We start from the raw sequence: 19,960 nt of genomic DNA, 5'->3' as shown, positions 1-19,960 counted from the left end.
TTAATGTCATGATGAATTTTTTAAAATACTAACAATATCCTTCTAAAATTATAAAGTACTTTATTTTCTTTTAACAAAAAATATTATAAAAAACTATTTTAGTAATTTGTGTTTTTCTTTCATCACTATCATATATACTGTTCAAAAAATTTTAAACTACTAAAATATTTCTTTAATATTTATTCAAACTTTGGAATTTTTAAATGATTATATCATTTTATTAAAAAATATTAAATTATAAATAAAAATGTAAAACAAAAATATCACATATATATACACATAAAGCTTGCAAAAAAATCGCTAATATTCAATAAACATCGAGTTCCAAGTTTAGAGTATTTAAAAAATATATTATTAGAATTAATGCGTGTCATCTTAAGATTTTCTCACGTTAAAACGTAATTTTGTTAAAAAAATCGCATTTGGAATTGCAGTCTAATCAATTAAAGATTGAAATAATAAAAAGAATAATTGTAAACAAAATGGACAAAGAATTTTTTTTATTACAACACATGCGGAGAGGAGGATCGAACCCAAGGAGGAGAACCAATTAATCTGACGAATGAGACCACTAGACTACAAGTCCGATCTCGAAAATGGACAAAGAATTGAGGTGTCTAAAGTGGGGATTCGGGATAAATATATACTTGTAGATATGGTGGAAAATGAGCCACGACTGAAACTACTTGGAATGGAATGTAATGTCGCCTGATATTTTTTGTATATAATATTATAGATTTTTTTTTAAGATATACTATAATATTACTTTTTGTTGACTTGACTATTATGCTATAAATAGACGCACATCTGCATCCTTCATTTTGTTAAATATTTTTTTCTATTACATATATAATACACTGAAAAATGGCTCAAATTTCAAAAGATATGGTTCGCCCGATAGACAACTTTGCTCCAAGCCTGTGGGGGGATCAATTCTTGAAGTTTACATGTGATAATGAGGTAATTTGTTTATGTGTCTTATGTTTTTTTTTTATAACTGACAAGTACATGCATATATTGTATTGTTATTCTTAAGTTGTAATAATTGTCCATGTCAGAAGAGAAACCGTAACGTGACGTTTGAGTTATTACACCTTTTAAATAATGGAGTTGCACAATATCCACTAACTATAACTTTTCGTAAAACGTCAAGCGCTCAGTTCTACAATTAGTATCAAAATTAGAATCACATGTTTGATTCTCATTGAATATAAATAAGTTAAATTATTGGGAGGGGAACATTGAGGTTCAATAATTACCCATATTTGAGAGAAATCGAATCCTGATACTTGAGCTTACTGCTCAATAATTGTCCCTTCCGTAAGAGAATTAGAAACGTGACGTTTGAGCTTCTATGATATTTAAAAGATTGAAGTTGTATCATTAGCATTAGGTATAACTTTTTGTACAATGACTAAGTGTTTGATCATACAGAAGAGACATTTTAATTGTCACTCGACACGAGACATGACCATTATCAAAATGTTATTACCCTATTAATCAAAAAGTTATCAATAACAGCAAAATAATATAGTTTTTCAATGCAGGAATAGCTAAAAATATAAACCGAAAAGATACCGCAAAATTATATAGTTTTTCAATGCAGGAATAGCTAAAAATATAAACCGAAAAGATACCGCAAAATTTCTGGTTGTCATATTAAATATCCAACGTCAATAAATAATATTTTCATGATTGATCCAAATAATCTAGTATATTAGAAATAGGCTCACTTAATTTAATATTATCATATTAATATTAAATTAAGTTTCATGCATGACGGTAAGTATGAAATTTAGGCTCACTTAATTTAATATTATCATATTAAAGGGTTCTTGTACAAAATTTTCTGTTGCAACATTTAGTACACATAATCTACGAATATGGAAAAAAAATTGGAAAATCTTTAACTATTATGGATATATACAACATTTTCTTGAAAGAACCGTGTGACATAACTTTGGAATAGAGATTTATCATTCATATAGATCTAATGGAGTGAACAATGTTGTAATTAACGATGAAACTATGTTTATTAATATTATAAAAATGCATGGAAATGAAATTTATATTATAAATGTGGAATTAAGAAAGTGCTATTTCATCTTTGTTGGTCCCACGTGCGGAATTTGAAATAATAAAACCCGAAAATAAAGAATAAAATGGACACCGAGATTTACGTAGAAAACCCCTAAAAATTATTAGAGTAAAACCACGGGCAAGATGAAAAGAATTTCCACTATAATATTTTGTGGTATACAACTCACTCACTGTGTTTCCAAAGAGAATACACACTCTCTTAATACATGAGAAAAAAACACCTCACAAATATTATAGAACTATGCTAGACCACTTGAGCATTTCCACTAAAGATTTGATTGCGAATCAAACGCATCTCCACACATCCTTTCAATCTTGCCATTTCCTGCTAGTTATGTTTCTGCTAGACCACTTGAGCATCTACACCACTCAAACTTATCAGTGTTTACTGTCTTGGTCAGAAAATCAGCTATGTTATCCTTCGTATGGATCTTCTGCATATACACGCTTCCTTCTTCTACTACTTCCCGCACAAAGTGAAAATGTACTCCAATGTGTTTAGTCCTGGAATGAAAGGCTGGATTCCTTGCGATGTGCAAGACACTCTGACTATCACAAAAACAAAGGAACATTCTCTTGTTTGTGTCCGATTTCCTCCAATAACCTTTTAATCCATATGCCATGTATTCTGCCTCTGTTGTAGATAACGCTACAACTGTTTGCAGTTTTGAAACCCAGCTTACTTCTCCCCTCGCAAGTGTAAACACATAACCAGTAGTAGATTTTTTTTTTTATCAGGATCACCTGCATAATCTGAATCGACATAGCCCCTGAGTGTAAAATCTGATCCTCCATAACATAATGCAACATTTGAGGTACCCTTAATGTATCTAAGGATCCTCTTAACAAATCTCCAATGCTCTCGTCCAGGATTCGCCATATATCGACTAACTGCTCTCACTGCTTGAGCAATATCCGGTCTTGTATATATCATAGCGAACATCAAACTTCCCACTGCTGATCCATACGGTACTCGAGACATCTCCATCCTCTCTGCTTCACTGCTAGTACACATCTCGGAGGATAACTTGAAGTTAACAGGAAGAGGGGTCGAAATTGGCTTACCATCTTGCATGTTGAAGCATTGCAAGATTTTTTTCAAATATGTTTTCTGGGAAAGCCAAATCTTTCTGTTACTTCTGTCTCCGTGAACTTGCATCCCTAGAATCTTGTTTGCTGGTCCCAAGTCCTTCATATCAAATTTCTTAGCCAACTGTGCCTTCAATCCTTGGAACTGATCTTTGTTGGGGCCTGCTACCAAAATGTCGTCCACATACAACAACAAAATAATATAATCATCATCAGACCTCTTGAAATATATACAAGGATCTGCACTCAGTCTGTTGTATCCAAGGCTCATGATATATGAATCAAATCTCTTGTACCAACATCTCGGCGCCTGTTTGAGACCGTACAGAGATTTCCTCAACCTGCAAACCAAGTTCTCTTTGCCTTTTTCTGCAAAACCTTCTGGCTGGAGCATATAGATTTCTTCTTCAAGATCTTCATGAAGAAATGTTGTTTTCACATCTAGCTGTTCTAGAAGTAGGTCAAACACCGCACACAATGTCAACACTACTCTGTCTTTTGAAAGTCGAACCACAGGAGAAAATATCTCATTGAAGTCAATGCCTTCTTTCTGAGCATACCTTTTTACCATCAATCTAGCACGATACCGCTCCACTTGGTTATTGTCATCACGCTTGATCTTATAGACCCATCTATTTCCAATGGCTTTCCTTCCTTGTGGTAGTGTAATAAGATCCCAAGTTTTATTCCTGTCTAATGCCTCCAACTCTTCTTGCATTGCTATTATCCACAAGGATACATCCGAGCTTTGAGTAGCCTCGTGGAAACTCGATGGCTCACCATCATCTGATAATAGACAATATGCAATGTTACATTCAGTGACATAATCTGAAAGCAAACTTGGTGGTTTTCTGTCTCGAGTTGACTGCCTCACATTGGAAACCTTTGACTCAACATGTTCTTGTTCTTCGTGCTCTGGCACTGCTTCACAAGAAATTTGACCTTCGTCCGTCTTATTTTCCACCTGAAAAATAGTAGTTTCTGAATTCGATTTGCCTTTGTCTCACTTTACTTTATCTTCTTCGAAGATAACATCCCTGCTGATGACAAGTTTGTGAACAGTAGGATCCCACAAGCGAAATCCCTTTACTCCATCAGCATAACTCAAGAAGATACATTTTCTGGATTTCGAATCCAACTTCGATCTTTCTTGCTCATTGTACAGAACATACAGAGGACTTCCAAATGTATGCAAATGAGAATAATCTGTCGGCTTCCCAGTCCACATCTCCATCGGAGTCTTCAGATCAATCGCCACTGAAGGAGAACGATTGATAATATAACAAGCGGTTTTGACTGCTTCCGTCCAAAATGACTTTTCTAGACCTGCAGCCCTCAACATAACTCTTGTTCTGTCCAACAAGGTTCTGACATATAACTCTCAGGTGCAACATATCCAAACCCACGATGTATTCTTTCGTTATTATAATAAACACGCTGACTAACTTGAATTTCATGCTCTAAGTGATCATATATTGTGTATGATCTGACAAAATCTATGAATTTAAACTTTCATTTCTCTTCACACAATTAAATACTTGTTTCAGATGAATTACATTCATCTTGATCAAAGCCTAAGCCAGTTTTGGGTGTGAAAAACCAGGAGAGTTCGAAAGATTGTGTCTCAACCCTCCAACACTTCTGAAGATGATAGATTTCTCATCATTAAACTCAAATACAAAGAAATGGAATACGAATCTTTTGGTCTTTGGAGAGCCTCTATTTTTGGATTCGATTTTTAAGCCTAAAACTTTCTACATTTACTCTCTAATCAACTAAAGATTGAAAAAAAAATGTAATTCCAAAAAAAATGGAAAAACACAAAGATAGGGAGATTATTGGGGAAATAACTGGTAAGAGTGAATTGAATAAACATTCTCATCTCATTCTCTGTACGCATATAATTTTGATGGGATAACAGTTCCAATTCTCCATTATCATATTTTACAAAAAAAATTCTTATCTTCATAATAATAATGATAATTTAAAGTTTTGTGCTTTGATATCTGAATTCATAGCAACAAAAATGGCCCAAATTCCAGAGAAAATTGTTTGCCCGATAAGTAACTTTGCTCCAAGCGTATGGGGGGATCAATCAGTTCTGGAGTTTTACATTCTACAATGAAGTAATTTGTTTCTATTTCCTTTGTTATCATCATAACTACAACTACAAAATTACTTGATTTTCTTCTACTAGATTTATTTAATGGGAAAATGTTTTTTTTATCTATTAAATTATTCAATTTTGGGTTATGATTATCTAAAGAAAATGAAAACAAATTATTTAAATGTACCAAAAACTTTTCAGTGGTAATTATTTAAACATAGTTTACTGTTTGTTTACTCGTGAATTCTTATAATTGAAGCCAACAATGATAAAAAAAATGGATTTCAAAAACTATTTATTTATGTAGATCCAAAGTGTCGATATTATAAAAAACTATATGTAATATTAATTATATACAATTCTAATATTTTAAATTATACAATAATTCATATATAACGTGTTTATCATTTTCTTAATAGAATGTCACATCCCGAGATTAGGCCCGTATAAACACAACAGTATATTGAATAGTTGAAAGATGAAGTGAAGACCCGGATTATCGGGTCAAAGGAAGGTCCAATTTAGACAATGTTTTTGGATGAAATAATAATCGAAATTTAAACATAAAAAAATAGCACCTAAAATTTAATTTCATAAATATAAATTATATCCTCTTAATTTTCGGTTTGATCCGAGTTCCACTCAGCATCCACATGATATTTCTAACTCTCCTACGAACAAAAATGACTCGATAAACCATATTTTTTTCCAGTCGAAGAAGTTTTGGTAAAATGCAGAATTTATTTATTCACATTGACATTTAACTAAAATTTAGCACATATTTTGTAAAATTTTCATTATTGCAATACATCTCTTGCTCCATCATGGATAAAGGTAGCGAATATTAATGATCTAACCCTTTTAAATTATACAATGATCGCACGTAATTTTATGCATTTCAATACAAAATGCATTATTACACTGATTATTTAAAGCTGGGAATAAAAATAAAAATATTTATTTTTTTTAAAAATGGAGCAACGCATATGGATATTTTTTTCTTTGAGGCTAGAGATCATGTGGTATTAGTGTATTAGAGTCAACTTCCAGAAGAGATTCCCGACGAAAGATTAATTAGGATAAGTAAAAAGATTAAAGTCAACTTTCAGAAGAGAAATGCATGATGCAATGCAAGTTGATGCCTATTATTTTTAATATATACTAGTAAAAGATGCACACACGTTGCATCTGTTATTATTATTTTTAATTTGATCAAATAATAATAAACAATTAACACGAGATTATGTGGTGTTAAAGTATTAGAGTCAACTTTCGGAAGGGATTCCCAGAAGATTAGGATAAGTAAAAGATTCCAGGAGAGAAATCAGGCATTTACACTCTCCTTCCTTATTTAGAAATCATGCTAAATTCCACTTCATTCATCATATGAAATCAGCTCATAAACTCCTTTATAAGCTTCGTGTTTGATCTCCATCAAACTATAGTCGCCAAATTCCAACTGCTTGAAATTTGACTATCTCAACGGGAACAAAGAATCTGATACTTGTGTGACCCTCAATGGTTCAGGGATACAGCTAGCCGTGAGTTCACATCTCCATGTGATTCAGAATAACATTTATTCTTATTCGGGTTTACCCTAGTTAACCTCATTCTTTTCATCAACTCCTTGATCAAGAATGTCAGAACTCACTTCTGATTGCACCCATCGGATCATGGTAAGAGCGTCTAGTAGCATCGCCCCAGGATCCCTTAGGTATCACTGATAGTGTCCGCAAGAACCTTTAGTCATGGTTAGCGTACAGTACGATCCCTTCAACACATATATCCCGATCGAATCTGCAACCATTGGTATATCGAGAGTTGCATATGAATTCGATAACGATGTGATTTATCTTTGAGTATTAATAGTGGCATGGCATGTGCAACTAGGAAAACACCTTTCCCTAAAGCACATTTCTTGTTCTGGCCAGAGACTCCTTGCACTATTAACTCATCAGATCACATAAGATATCTTCACCCGTAGGCGATCGGTGAATCCCCGACTACAATGCATTTGCTCCTACGTATTTCGAAACTGCATCCAACCTCACCACCTGATGACCCTCGATGGAGTCTGTAAACGGATCAAAGTGCATGCTAGTACGTATAGCCCCTACATTGTCCCGGGTCAAAGGACTAATGGTGTACAATCATAACTGCGAATTATTCCACTCGATAAGTGGGAACCACTTGGATAGTCCGAGGGAGGGTTGTTCAGTGCATCATCATATGATCACCCATCTGTGTGAATGGACATCTCCATACCCTTGCCAATGAAACATGGCGTTTACACCACAAATGCTAGTCTCAAGCTCGAGCGACCTTTATCCTTGTTTTAGGCGGCTGATTCGACTAGGAACCTGTTTAGAATATACGGTACACTTCCTAATGAGTTTCATGATCTTACGTTGTGACACAGACCTCATGGTACCTATTGTATATTCAAGGATTTTATCTATGCAGCTTGCATGGGTATACACATAAAGTATAATGCCATAATCGAATAAAATCGTAAAATATTATTAAAATAAAGATTGTTTTGCATTAGAGTCAATAAAAGCCCTAGCCACAAGTTGGCTTGCCGGACACCTACTCTAACAATCTCTCACTTGCCCTATAGAGAACTACCCATAGATCTTAGACCCATTGCTTCGCGATGCTTCTCAAACAATTGTCCTGGCAGGGCCTTCGTCAGTGGATCAGCAACGTTATCTGCGGAGGCGACTCTCTCTACTGAAATGTCTGCTCTTCCCACAATCTCCCGGATTATGTGGAACTTCCTCAGTATATGTTTGGATCGCTGATGAGACCTCGGTTCCTTTGCTTGCGCAATGGCATCGGTGTTGTCACAGTAGACCGGGATTGGTTCAACTGTTTGAGGAATGATATCCAACTCTTGGATGAAATTCCTCATCCAAACGCCCTCCTTTGCTGCAGCCAATGCAGCTATGTATTCGACCTCAGTGGTTGAATCCGCTGTGAATCCAATGCAGCCAATGCAGCTATGTATTCGACCTGCAGCTATGTATTCCAAGACACAACACCACCATTGAGCTTGAATACAAATCAAGAGGTTGATTTCGAATCATCCACATCTGTTTGGAAGCTAGAATCAATGTAGCCTTCCAATTTTAGTTCTCCACTCCCGTATACAAAGAACAAATTTTTAGTTCTTCTTAAGTACTTAAGAATGTCCTTCACTGCTTTCCAACGCAGTGGACCGGAATTCGACTGATATCAGCTGGCAACATGCATATGCCACATCAGATCGAGTAGATATCATACCATATATAATACTGCCTATGGCAGTCACATCTGGAATGCGGCTCATGGTTTCTATCTCTTCATCAGTCTTAGGGCACATAGACTTGGATAGATTCACACCATGAGATATTGAGAGATATCCTCTCATGGACTCCTCCAGAGAGAATCTCCTCAGTATGGTATCGATATATGTGGATTCGGTGAGCCCCAACATCCTCTTTGATCTATCCCTATAGATCTCTATTCCTAATACATATGATGCTTCACTCATATCCTTCATGGAGAACTTACCAGCTAAACCTAATTTAGTTGACTTCAACATGCCTACATCGTTCCCAATGAGTAGTATGTCATCAACATAAAGCACTAGGAATGTCACTACACTCCCACTAACTTTCTTGTAAACACAAGGTTTCCTCAGGATTTTTGGCAAAATCAAACTCTTTGATAGTGTTGTCAAATCTGAGGTTCAAGCTCCTTGATGCTTGTTTGAGTCCATCAATGGATCTCTGAAGTTTGCATACTTTATGCTCACTTCCTACTGATGTGAATCCTTCAGGTTGAGACATGTAAATCTCTTCCTTAATCTCCCCATTAAGGAACACTGTCTTCACATCCATTTGCCATATTTCATAGTCATACCATGCTGCTATGGCTAGCAGTATCCTAATGGACTTGAAAATTGCGACTGGAGAAAAGGTTTCCTCATAGTCAATACCTTGCCTTTGAGTATATCCTTTTGCTACCAATCTAGCTTTGGAGGTCACCACCTTCCCATCCGCTCCAAGTTTCCTTTTGTAAATCCATTTGCATCCTATGGGAACAATTCCCTCAGGTGGATCTACTAAGGACCATACTTGGTTCGAATACATGGAGTCCATTTCGGACTACATGGCTTCAAGCCATTTAGATGAATCGGCATCAGACAATGCTTCCTTGAAATTTCTTGGATCACATTCAGGAATGGGTTCACCTTGGCCCTCTTCAAGAAGCAGGCTCAACCTATTAGGCGGTCTCGAGATTCTTTCGGATCTTCTAAGAGCTTGTGTTTCTTTGATTGGCTGTTGGGGTGTGGATTCTACTACTTGTGTAGTGGGTGGTTCTCGAATCTCATCGAGTTCTATCATCCTGCCTTTTCTATCTAATAGAAATTCCTTCTCTAAGAAGGTGGCATTCCTTGAAACAAACCCCTTTGTTTCACTAGGATAAATAGAAGTAGTATCCAACAGAGTTACTTGGATATCCGACAAAGTATCACAAATTGGCTCTACTATCCAATTTGTCTTCCACTGCCTGCTTCACGTAAGCAAGGCATCCCCATATTCTTAGATAAGAATATTTGGGCGGCTTTTCCATCCATATCTCATATGGAGTTTTATCCACTGCCTTTGTATGTACTTGATTCAACAACCTTGCCGCTGTTTCAAGCACATATCCTCACAGGGATGGCGACAACTCAGTGAATCCCGTCATAAATCGGACAATGTCCATCAATGTCCGATTACGACGTTTTAACACACCTCAACTAGGGTGTAGCAGGCGGAGTCCACTATGAGAGAACTCATTCTCTTTAAGGTAGTCTTGAAACTCATTACTCAAGTATTCTCCACCTCGATCTAATCGTAGTGTTTTAATACTCTTTCCTAATTGTTTCTCTACTTCTGCTCTGAATTCTTTGAACTTTTCAAATGCTTCACACTTGTATTTCATTAAATACACATACCCAAACCTCGAATGGTCATCGGTAAAAGTAATGAAGTAGATATGGCCAAATCTCGTGCTAATACTTAGCGGGCCATACACATTTGTATGGATCAAATCCAACAGATCATGTGCACGTTCCACTTTCCCTAGGAAAGGGGCCTTAGTCATTTTTTCTTTCAGACAAGACTCACACGTCTCTTAGAGAGTTTATGTGTGACGAGTCAAACATGCCCTCTCCCACTAGCTTGTGGATCCTTCTTTGGGAAATATGTCCTAGCCTAACGTGTCACTAATGTGCTTGGTTTAGACTATCTTGTTTTCTTTTGGTTGTTGCTGAAATTATGTTTACTTGGACATTCACTTATCATTTCCAAAACATTTCTGGCCCAGATAATTTCTTATGTCCACACTTCTTGCAGTGAAATATACATCTTCTAAATTATAGGGTCTTGTCAAATTCCAGGCCCACCACCTTCTCATTAGGCCCAATCATACTTACACCATGTTCATGGGCAAGAGCCTCATCTTGCATGCGTGTAGTCATGTGTTCCTTGAAAGTGGTGTGCATTATTATGCGAGTTTTATGCACTATGCAACTCTTGCATGTGTATTTGAATGTCAACAGCATTCAAAATTTTCTCAAACTGTCTCTACAGTTCATTTGACATTGAAGCAAGTATATTACACTTTTGCTTGCACCCTATGGTCCTACCATCTTGCATGCTTTGTCAGTTCAGCAAGACTGACATTTAGTGTGTATGCTATTCTCTCCGAATTTAGAACAATTTTCTCAGCCAATCTTGAAAATTAGTGTTCGGTTAGCTTGTTTTAATGATAGAAATGGATTACGTGACGAAATCGTAAATATACTGATATGGAAACAGAATAAACGTTGCCGACTATTTTAAAATATTTTGTAAGACGTACAATATGGTCTTTTGTTTTTACGAATTGCCTCCCACTATTTTGACATTTTCACCACCCTCGACGGCAAACGGGAAATCCAATTTCCTTAGTGAGTACGCAAGGCCCAATTGCGAAATTATGATCCCGAATAATATCAGCCAATCATAACTTCCAAAAGGTAGAGCCCAATTGCAACTCCTTGCAACCCTTACGTAATTTTGCCTCACGTTTGAGGAGGGTCCAATAATATGATCCCTTTTCTCTTCACGTGTCGAGCCCGGCCCATCAATGTTGAACCTTAATGGACGGTCGCCATGAGATCCACCAATAATATGAGCCGAAGTCATGGGAGTTACACGTAGTTCATATCAAATATGACAGTGGAAGTCACAGCTTTCCGGCGTCCAGGCCTCCCCAATAATATGAGCCAGACACTGACCACGGGTAGCGTTCATCATGCAACCACCGTTGATGGAAGACAAAGAATTATTAAACTTTCTTTTAATTATCCTTTTAATGAGCTTGATTTAAATTTTGGATCTCATCCAAAATGAGGGATTTTAATTTTAAAAATTTGTCTCATCATTAATTTTAAAACTCGTGTCATGACTGTTTGTATGATTGCCGGATTCATGCAACTCTGGTTATTATATAATAACGCACATACTGATTATTTATAATATATCACATACATCATAAATAATAAAAGATGATCGATAACCGAGAGCTAATTGATCCGTACGAGCCACATACGGATCCATGTCCATAACCTAGGTAAATGCAGGGATGCAAATGCAATATTACATAAGCTTCCAATATTTTACATGTCTTCGATCTTCAAAACTCTTTTCGAGGATCGGGCCCACCATCTTAAAATTTTGATCTCCCATTAATTCTAATATTTACATTAAATATCCATGGCACATTGGGATACAAATTTAGGGGGTGGGAATGGACCATAAACCAGGTCCACTTTTAATTATCAAATAATCAAAAAAATTACAACATATAAAATATCCTAACATACACCTAGCACATTAGTCATGGCTCTCGATAATCCTTTTAACATATAATATCATATATTATATAAATCCGATAATATCACATATCATCAATAAATCGTGTATCTCGTAAATTATCACTAAACGCCATAATTATCAAATTAAATAAACACTTTTATTTAATTTCAAATAATTAAATTTCTTGTAAAACAACTTTTACCATAAATAATTAAAATCATATTTCAATTATTTATTTTGTAGGAAATTGATTTTATAAAAATTATTGTAGGGGTAAAATCGTCCGTAATTTCATAAAATATCAATTTAACCCAAAATTTTAAAAAATCAAAAAATTGCCCCTGGCCCGAACAATTCAAGCCCACGATCCAGCGCGGTGCCCGAGACGTTCTCGGGTACCCGTCCGCGCCGCCCGCTCGCTGCCCGATCCGATCGGGCGCTGGCGCGCGCCTGCCGTGCGGTGCCGTGCGCGCTCGCTGCGGGCGCGCCGCTCGGCGCCTGGCCCGCACGTTGCGCTGTCCTGTGCGCGCGTCTGTTCCGGGCAGACCAAATTTTAATTTTTTTTTTCAAAAACAGATTTTTCAAAAATAATTTTTCGGGGCGTTTTTCATAAAATTCTTACGCGGTTAGAAATAATAAACTCAATACAATTTAATTAAAACACACGATTGAGAATAATCTGGCTCTGATACCACTGTTGGGACATCAAATTCTCGCACCCAAGAAGCAACAGAAGTTTAAAAATTTTGGTCTTGGGCGTCGTGTGTTCAAAACATTCATAGGGTGTTTAGAATTATACCTTTGCGTTCTAAATGCTGGACTCCAAACAATTCTGATGTTTAAACGGATATAGCTCTTCTTGTAAATCTTTACGAACGGCTCTTCTCCTATGATCGCCTAATTAGGTCCACGATCGAAAACTGTTTTCCTCGTTTGGTTTGCACTAGAAAATCCAAACGATTTGCGCGTTGAGACTGTATCCTCCGAATTTCCAAAATCCGGAGACGAAGCGACACGGCGGTTGAAGAAACTTGTGGCCAAATTTTTCCCCTCAATTTTCAAGAGATGGCCGAGAGTTCCATCCTTCAAAAATCATGGTCTTTGGCTAATTAGTTCTTAATCAATTATTAAGCAATATTATGGATTCTTAATCCATAATTAAAACAAGTCTAATTTGTTTTGGCCAAAATTTCATTCCAATTCTCATGATGTTGCCGTGACTTTAAAGGAGAGATTGGAGAGGATTTGTGGTGATTTTGTGTGCAATTTTTCATCTCCCAAGAATGAGCCCTAATGTTGTATTTATAGAATGAGACTCCTAATCTAATTAGGAGTCCCTTTCCCACAAGGACTCTTATAATTTTATTATATTTAAACTCTCATATTATTAATATATAATGTATTTATTAACCTTTAATAATATATGATATAATAATATCATATACACATATTTTATATCTCCATATAAAATATATATACATGTATACTAATTAAATTAAATAATCATTATTTAATTAATAAATTAACTCCTTGGTTAATTTAATTCTAGACTCCTCTAGAACATATATGAGAATTTGTGCAAGTTAGTAGTCACCACTACTAGCACAATCATTTAATTAATAAATTCCAAATTCACTAAAAAAATGATTCCGAACTCATTATAACCACGAACGAAGATCCGAGAGCGCCGATGTACCAATGATACAAATCTTGTTCATATAATGAAAATCGAAAATTTCGAAGATCAAAATTTTCATTTACCAAATTTAGAACTTGCCATATATGACAGTAACCATATTTGGCAGCTGCCAGTTTTAGTGAACTCCTTCACAAAACAGGCAGTTCCACTCTTCTTCCTTATTTAGAAATCATGCTAACTTCCAGTTCTTCCATCATATGGAATCAGCTCATAAACTCCTTTATAAGCTTCCTGTTTGATCTCCATCAAACTAAATTCGCCAAATTCCAACTCCTTGAAATTTGACTATCTCAACGGGAACACAGAATCCGATACTTGTGCGACCCTCAATGGTTCAAGGATACAGCTAGCCGTGGGTTCACATCTCCATGTGATTCAGAATAACATTTATTCTTATTCGGGTTTACCCTAATTAACCCCATTCTTTTCACCAACTCCTTGATCAAGAATGTCAGAACTCACTTCTGATTGCACCCATCGGATCATGGTAAGAGCGTCTAGTAGCATCGTCCCATGATCCCCTAGGTATCACTGATAGTGCCTGCAAAAACCTTTAGTCATGATTAGCGTACAGTACGATCCCTTCAACACATATATCCCGATCGAATCTGCAACCATTGGTATATCGAGAGTTGCATATGAATTCGATAACGATGTGATTTATCTTTGAGTATTAATAGTGGCATGGCATGTGCAACTAGGAAAACACCTTTCCCTAAAGCACATTTCTTGCTCTGGCCAGAGACTCCTTGCACTATTAACTCATCAGATCACATAGGATATCTTCACCCGTAGGCGAATGGTGAATCCCCGACTACAATGCATTTGCTCCTACGTATTTCGAAACTACATCCAACCTCGCCATCTGATGACCCTCGATGGAGTCGGTAAACGGATCAAAGTGCATGCTAGTACGTATAGCCCCTACATTGTCCCGGGTCAAAGGACTAATGGTGTACAACCATAACTACGAACTATTCCACTCGATAAGTGGGAACCACTTGGATAGTCCGAGGGAGGGTTGTTCAGTGCATCATCATATGATCACCCATCTGTGTGAATGGACATCTCCATGCCCTTGCCAATGAAACATGGCGTTTACACCACAAATGCTAGTCTCAAGCTCGAGCGACCTTTATCCTTGTTTTAGGCAGCTGATTCGACTAGGAACCTGTTTAGAATATACGGTACACTTCCTAATGAGTTTCATGATCTTACGTTGTGACACAGACCTCATGGTACCTATTGTATATTCAAGGACTTTATCTATGCAGCTTGCATGGGTATACAGATAAAGTATAATGCCATAATCGAATAAAATCGTAAAATATTATTAAAATAAAGATTGTTTGGCATTAGAGTCAATAAAAGCCCTAGCCACAAGTTGGCTTGCCGGGCACCTACTCCAACACTCGCAATGTATATTTTACATGTTTATATTTTAAAAAAGGCTTGCATGCAATTATTATTGTTGTTTACATTTTTTTTATAATCGATTATCTAGACTTCAACGAAAAAATGATTGGAAAAATTCGTTTATCCAGGATGAATTGCCCTATTTTTTTAGTAGAAACTTTTGTTTATAGGCTATATTGATACTAAATTTCTTCACATGCAAGAGACATGATGTTAGATTATAAATACAAATTTAGGATGTTTAAATTTTGTTTCTGGTATAAGTATCGATTTTAGGCTCACTTCATTTAATATGATCATATCTTTAAAGGGTTCCTGCTAATTTAATCTGTTTCATGCATTTTGAAATTATAAGAGAATGTTTGATTGGTGTATTTTATGCAGATAGCAGAAAAATATTCCAAGGAAATTGAATTGTTGAAAGATGAAGTGAAGACTAAGTTAACAAATCCAGAAAGCAAAATGGTGGATACAATGAGTTTGATCGATGCACTAGAACGCCTTGGCGTATCGTATCACTTTGACGACGAAATCGAAGATAAATTGGAGCATTATTTTGGCCTGAATACAAATTATGAAGATGAGGCCTATGACTTAAACACAGTTTCAATCCATTTTCGATTGTTTAGGCAACATGGACTTCACTTAACTTCTGGTATATGCTATACCAGAAATATACATACATATATAAACGTACACTTGTGTGTGTGTGTGTGTGTGTGTGTGTGTATAAGATATATACCATAATTATCCTCTGAAAGATTGACTATCGTTATTATTTATGTTTCAATCAGATGTATTTAGCAAATTCAGGGGTGGCGATGGAAAGTTCAAAGAGTCTCTTAAAAGTGATGTTAGGGGTTTATTGAGTTTGTATGAAGCAGCACATTTGAGAAAGCGCAAAGAAAATATACTGGAAGATGCCCTTGTTTTCACAAAAGACTGCCTCAAATCCATGGCAACAAACCTCCAATCACCCCTCAACAGACAAGTCGAGCATGCCCTCGTGCAACCATTGCATTTGGGGTATCCAAGATTTGAGTCACATCATTACATCACTGTCTACGAGGAGGATGTATATTCTAGAGATGAATCACTTTTGAAGTTTGCTAAATTAGACTACAATGCAGTGCAAATGTTGCACAAACAAGAACTCTATGAAGTGTCGAGGTAACATTGCTGTCATAACTTAATGTCGAACACACACACACATTTTTATGTAACGAAGATTTAAGAAGTGACAATTTAAGACAGTCCTTACTTTTGGACAGGTTCATTAATTTTAACATGCATATCTTGAAACTTAAAATGTTTGTAATTAATTGTTCTTGTTATTTTACAGGTGGTGGAGAGAAATGAATCTTACATCCCAACTTCCTTATGCCAGAGATAGAATTGTCGAGTGTTACTTTTGGGCAATGGGAGCGTCTCATTTGCCACGATTTTCTCGAGCTCGAGTTATGTTGACAAAAGTAATCCAATTTTTATCTTTAACCGATGATACATTTGATGCTTATGGTACAATTGAAGAACTAGATACATACACTAAAGCAATTCAAAGGTAATTAAAAATAAAAAATTCACAACTTGGCTCTTAACAAATAAAATTTCTGCTCAATAATTCGTTGTTGGTTGTTTCAGGTGGGATATTAGAGAGATTGATCTACTCCCGGAGTACATGAAACCACTTTATACCGCCATTTTAAAACTCTATGCGGGATTTAAGGAAGAATTAGCAAAGGAAGGAAGATCCTATGCCGTCGACTATACGATAGATGCAGTATTAATTTTCTCATTATATTACAAGATAAAATCATTTCATCTGATTATATTGAATCCGACATATATGTTTGTAATTTGTATGCGATGTTGTTTAGTTCAAAGAACAAGTGAGGAGCTACAATGTGGAGGCCAAGTGGTTTATTGAGGGTTACTTGCCACCATTTTGGGAGTACCTTAGCAACGCGCTCACAACTTGTGCTTACTTCTTCCTTTCGAATGCATCATTGATGGGAACGGATTTTGCCACGAAGGTAGAGTTCGAATGGCTGAATATGATGCCGAGGATTCTTGGAGCAAGCCTAGAAATTAGTCGTTTGGTTGGTGATAAAGCTACATACAAGGTACAAACTGGATGACCATGATGTCTATATATCTAAGTCTAATCTGTAAAAGATTAATGATTTCGATACATGAAGGAAAAGGCGAGCTTTTTAACAGTATTTATGCCTAGATACCTGATGGAATTGGAAAATCTTTCTTTCTAATCTTATAGGTTTGAACTTCATTTCCAAGGTCCACGTACATGTGAAACTAATCATTATCATATATGCTTTCATCAATTCAAATATATTTTTATTTCATGAAAATGATTAACCTCAGTCCATGAACAAGTTAATTGTACGGCCTTACAAATACCTAAAGACTGCATCTGGATGGAATGATTTCAGTGGATTTGGTCTCAAATCCATTGTATCAGTTTGAGTAAAAAAAAATGATCTATACTTTTCAAATCCTTTTATCACAAATACTTCGGTCCAAACACAATCTAAACTTTATTCAGTAGTTTTAAAGGTAGTTTCTTAGGGTTCCGGAGGTAGCTTGCATGTGTATAGTACTTTATTCAGTAGGTTAAATCAGTATCTCTTACATATGCTCAACATATTCGTAGGTCGAAAAAGGAAGAGGCCAAAAATCCACCGGTATCGACTGCTACATGAAGGATTACGGTGTGACAATGGAAGAGGCAATGAATAAGATTGAGGAAATGACTACAGATGCGTGGAAGGATGTTAATGAGGATTTCAAGAGACCATTTCCGTGTTCGAAGGAGGTTCTTATGATAATCCTCAACATCACAAGGGTAATAGATGTAATATACAAGAACAATGAAGATGGATATACTCAACCAGAAAAGGTTATAAAGCCCCTCATAGTTGCAATGTACATCGAACCCTTCAAGATTTAGACATTTCAAATCAATGTAAGCATTGTTTTTGTTTCTGTTAACTATGTTTGATCAAGAATGTAACCTTTAACTTTGAATAAAATTAATTTAAAATAATTAGTTGTATTGTGCTAGAAAATTATGTTTCCTCGTGTACTTTATCTAATGTTTAAGGAATTTTTTTCTTAAAAAATATAACCTCCTTTGGAAAAAACACATAATACAAAACTTGAGATCATGTGTTTTTATTTAAAGAATGTTACAAATCAAAAAAGATTTTTGACCAGGATCAAACACCTAATTAACTGCCCATTTAATATGAGGTGCATGCATTAATTTCATTGTCATCAGCGTACATTTTTAATTGTTCATGAACCTGTTTGAATAGATTAATGCGTCTGTAAATTGGACAAATGTTTACCTAAGTTGTGTTAATTGTTATTTCCCAATGGAGAGACAATTCTTCAACTTAATTTTCATTTGATGATGATGTGTTCTTTTTCTATTTCTTATGTTGTTTAAACATTAGGTGCAAGAGATTATACTATTATTATTAGTTTCAAAATTCAATATTGACTTAATGGTCAATCATGGCAAAGATGTTGATGCAGTAAATATACAATGTTACCGAAATTAGTAGATCTGAGTGATCAGTCAATCCGTGTGTCTAGATGATCCTTCAGTGGTTCTCACAAGTAAACTTTGGGGGTCACCACCTATATCACGAACAATGTTAGAGGTGTTTGAGGATACCCGGAGAAAACCTTCCGACGCTTAAGTCAGGGATCACTTCAAGAAATGTACTCCGGAAACTAGAGATTGTTTAGAGTAAAAAATAGAGTATATATACCTTGAAATGAGGATGATCTTCCGTTTATTTTCCAAGATTGATAATAAGCTTGAAGGTGTGACCCATTTCTTTTGGGTTTAATGACATTTTTTTTAGAGTTTTTCAACAAAATCATGTTTCTACACAACTATGAACATGGTAAACAATATGCGGAAGCTGTTCAAGCGTTACCTCCGGTCATCGAATAATTTGTACGTTTTCTGTTTTCCTCCAATTGAAACCTTCTAAGCACTCCAACTATATTGGAAACAAAACATATATAGATTTCTTAAGCTTACATACCAAATGTTTACCATTACTAGAGAAGAATCCTTCAGGTTGTTTCATATAAACCTCTTCCTCTAATTCTCCGTTGAGAAAAGCCATTTTCGCATCCATTTTTAGTAAATCTAAGTCAAAATATGCAACTAATGCTAGAATGATATGAAGAGAATCTTTCTTAGATACAGGAGAAAAAGTCTCCTTATAGTCAATTCCTTCCTGCTGAGTGAATCCTTTATCTATGAGTTTTGATTTATATCTTTCAATGTTGTCTAATGAGTCTTTCTTTGTTTTGAAGACTCATTTACATCAAATGGATTTTACACCATCAGACAACTGAACAAGATCTCATACTCCAATAAATGCCATAGAATTCATCTCTTTTTTCATAGCACTAAACCATAATTTTGATTCATTACAACCAATGGATTTTAAAAACGTTTCAGGATCATTTTCAGCTCCAATGTTAAAATCCAATTTTTGTAAATACACAACATAATCACTAGATATAGTTGATCTTCTAATTCTAGTAGATCTCCTTAGGTTGTTTGGTTGATCAACAATTTCTTGTTGTTCTTCATTAACAACTTGATCTACT

General features: G+C 35.7%; 1 protein-coding gene across 1 annotated transcript; it reads left to right on the top strand.

Annotated features, from left to right (window-relative positions):
* The first annotated feature begins 814 nt into the window (after positions 1 to 814).
* On the top strand, positions 815 to 18,368 carry LOC142535135 (germacrene A synthase-like). The gene is made up of 7 exons (XM_075641679.1): positions 815 to 960; positions 15,689 to 15,959; positions 16,099 to 16,474; positions 16,647 to 16,865; positions 16,946 to 17,084; positions 17,182 to 17,427; positions 17,976 to 18,368. Exons 1-7 carry the CDS (start codon positions 865 to 867, stop codon positions 18,270 to 18,272), a joined length of 1,644 nt encoding a protein of 547 aa, XP_075497794.1. The 5' UTR covers positions 815 to 864; the 3' UTR covers positions 18,273 to 18,368.
* The last annotated feature ends 1,592 nt before the right edge of the window (positions 18,369 to 19,960 follow it).

This window comes from Primulina tabacum, unplaced genomic scaffold, assembly GCF_025594145.1.
Source record: "Primulina tabacum isolate GXHZ01 unplaced genomic scaffold, ASM2559414v2 Contig799, whole genome shotgun sequence".
NCBI classification, from domain to species: domain Eukaryota; kingdom Viridiplantae; phylum Streptophyta; class Magnoliopsida; order Lamiales; family Gesneriaceae; genus Primulina; species Primulina tabacum.
Note: the sequence above shows the minus strand (reverse complement) of the source record. Positions and strands in the feature narration are given on the sequence as shown.

Bases quoted from the DNA above. Each gene is read 5' to 3' on its own strand.
- LOC142535135 (XM_075641679.1), top strand. From the start codon at position 865: ATGGCTCAAATTTCAAAAGATATGGTTCGCCCGATAGACAACTTTGCT. The intron at 16,475-16,646 runs GTAACATTGCTG...GTTATTTTACAG, and splicing joins GAACTCTATGAAGTGTCGAG to GTGGTGGAGAGAAATGAATC. The intron at 17,085-17,181 runs GTATTAATTTTC...GATGTTGTTTAG, and splicing joins TCGACTATACGATAGATGCA to TTCAAAGAACAAGTGAGGAG.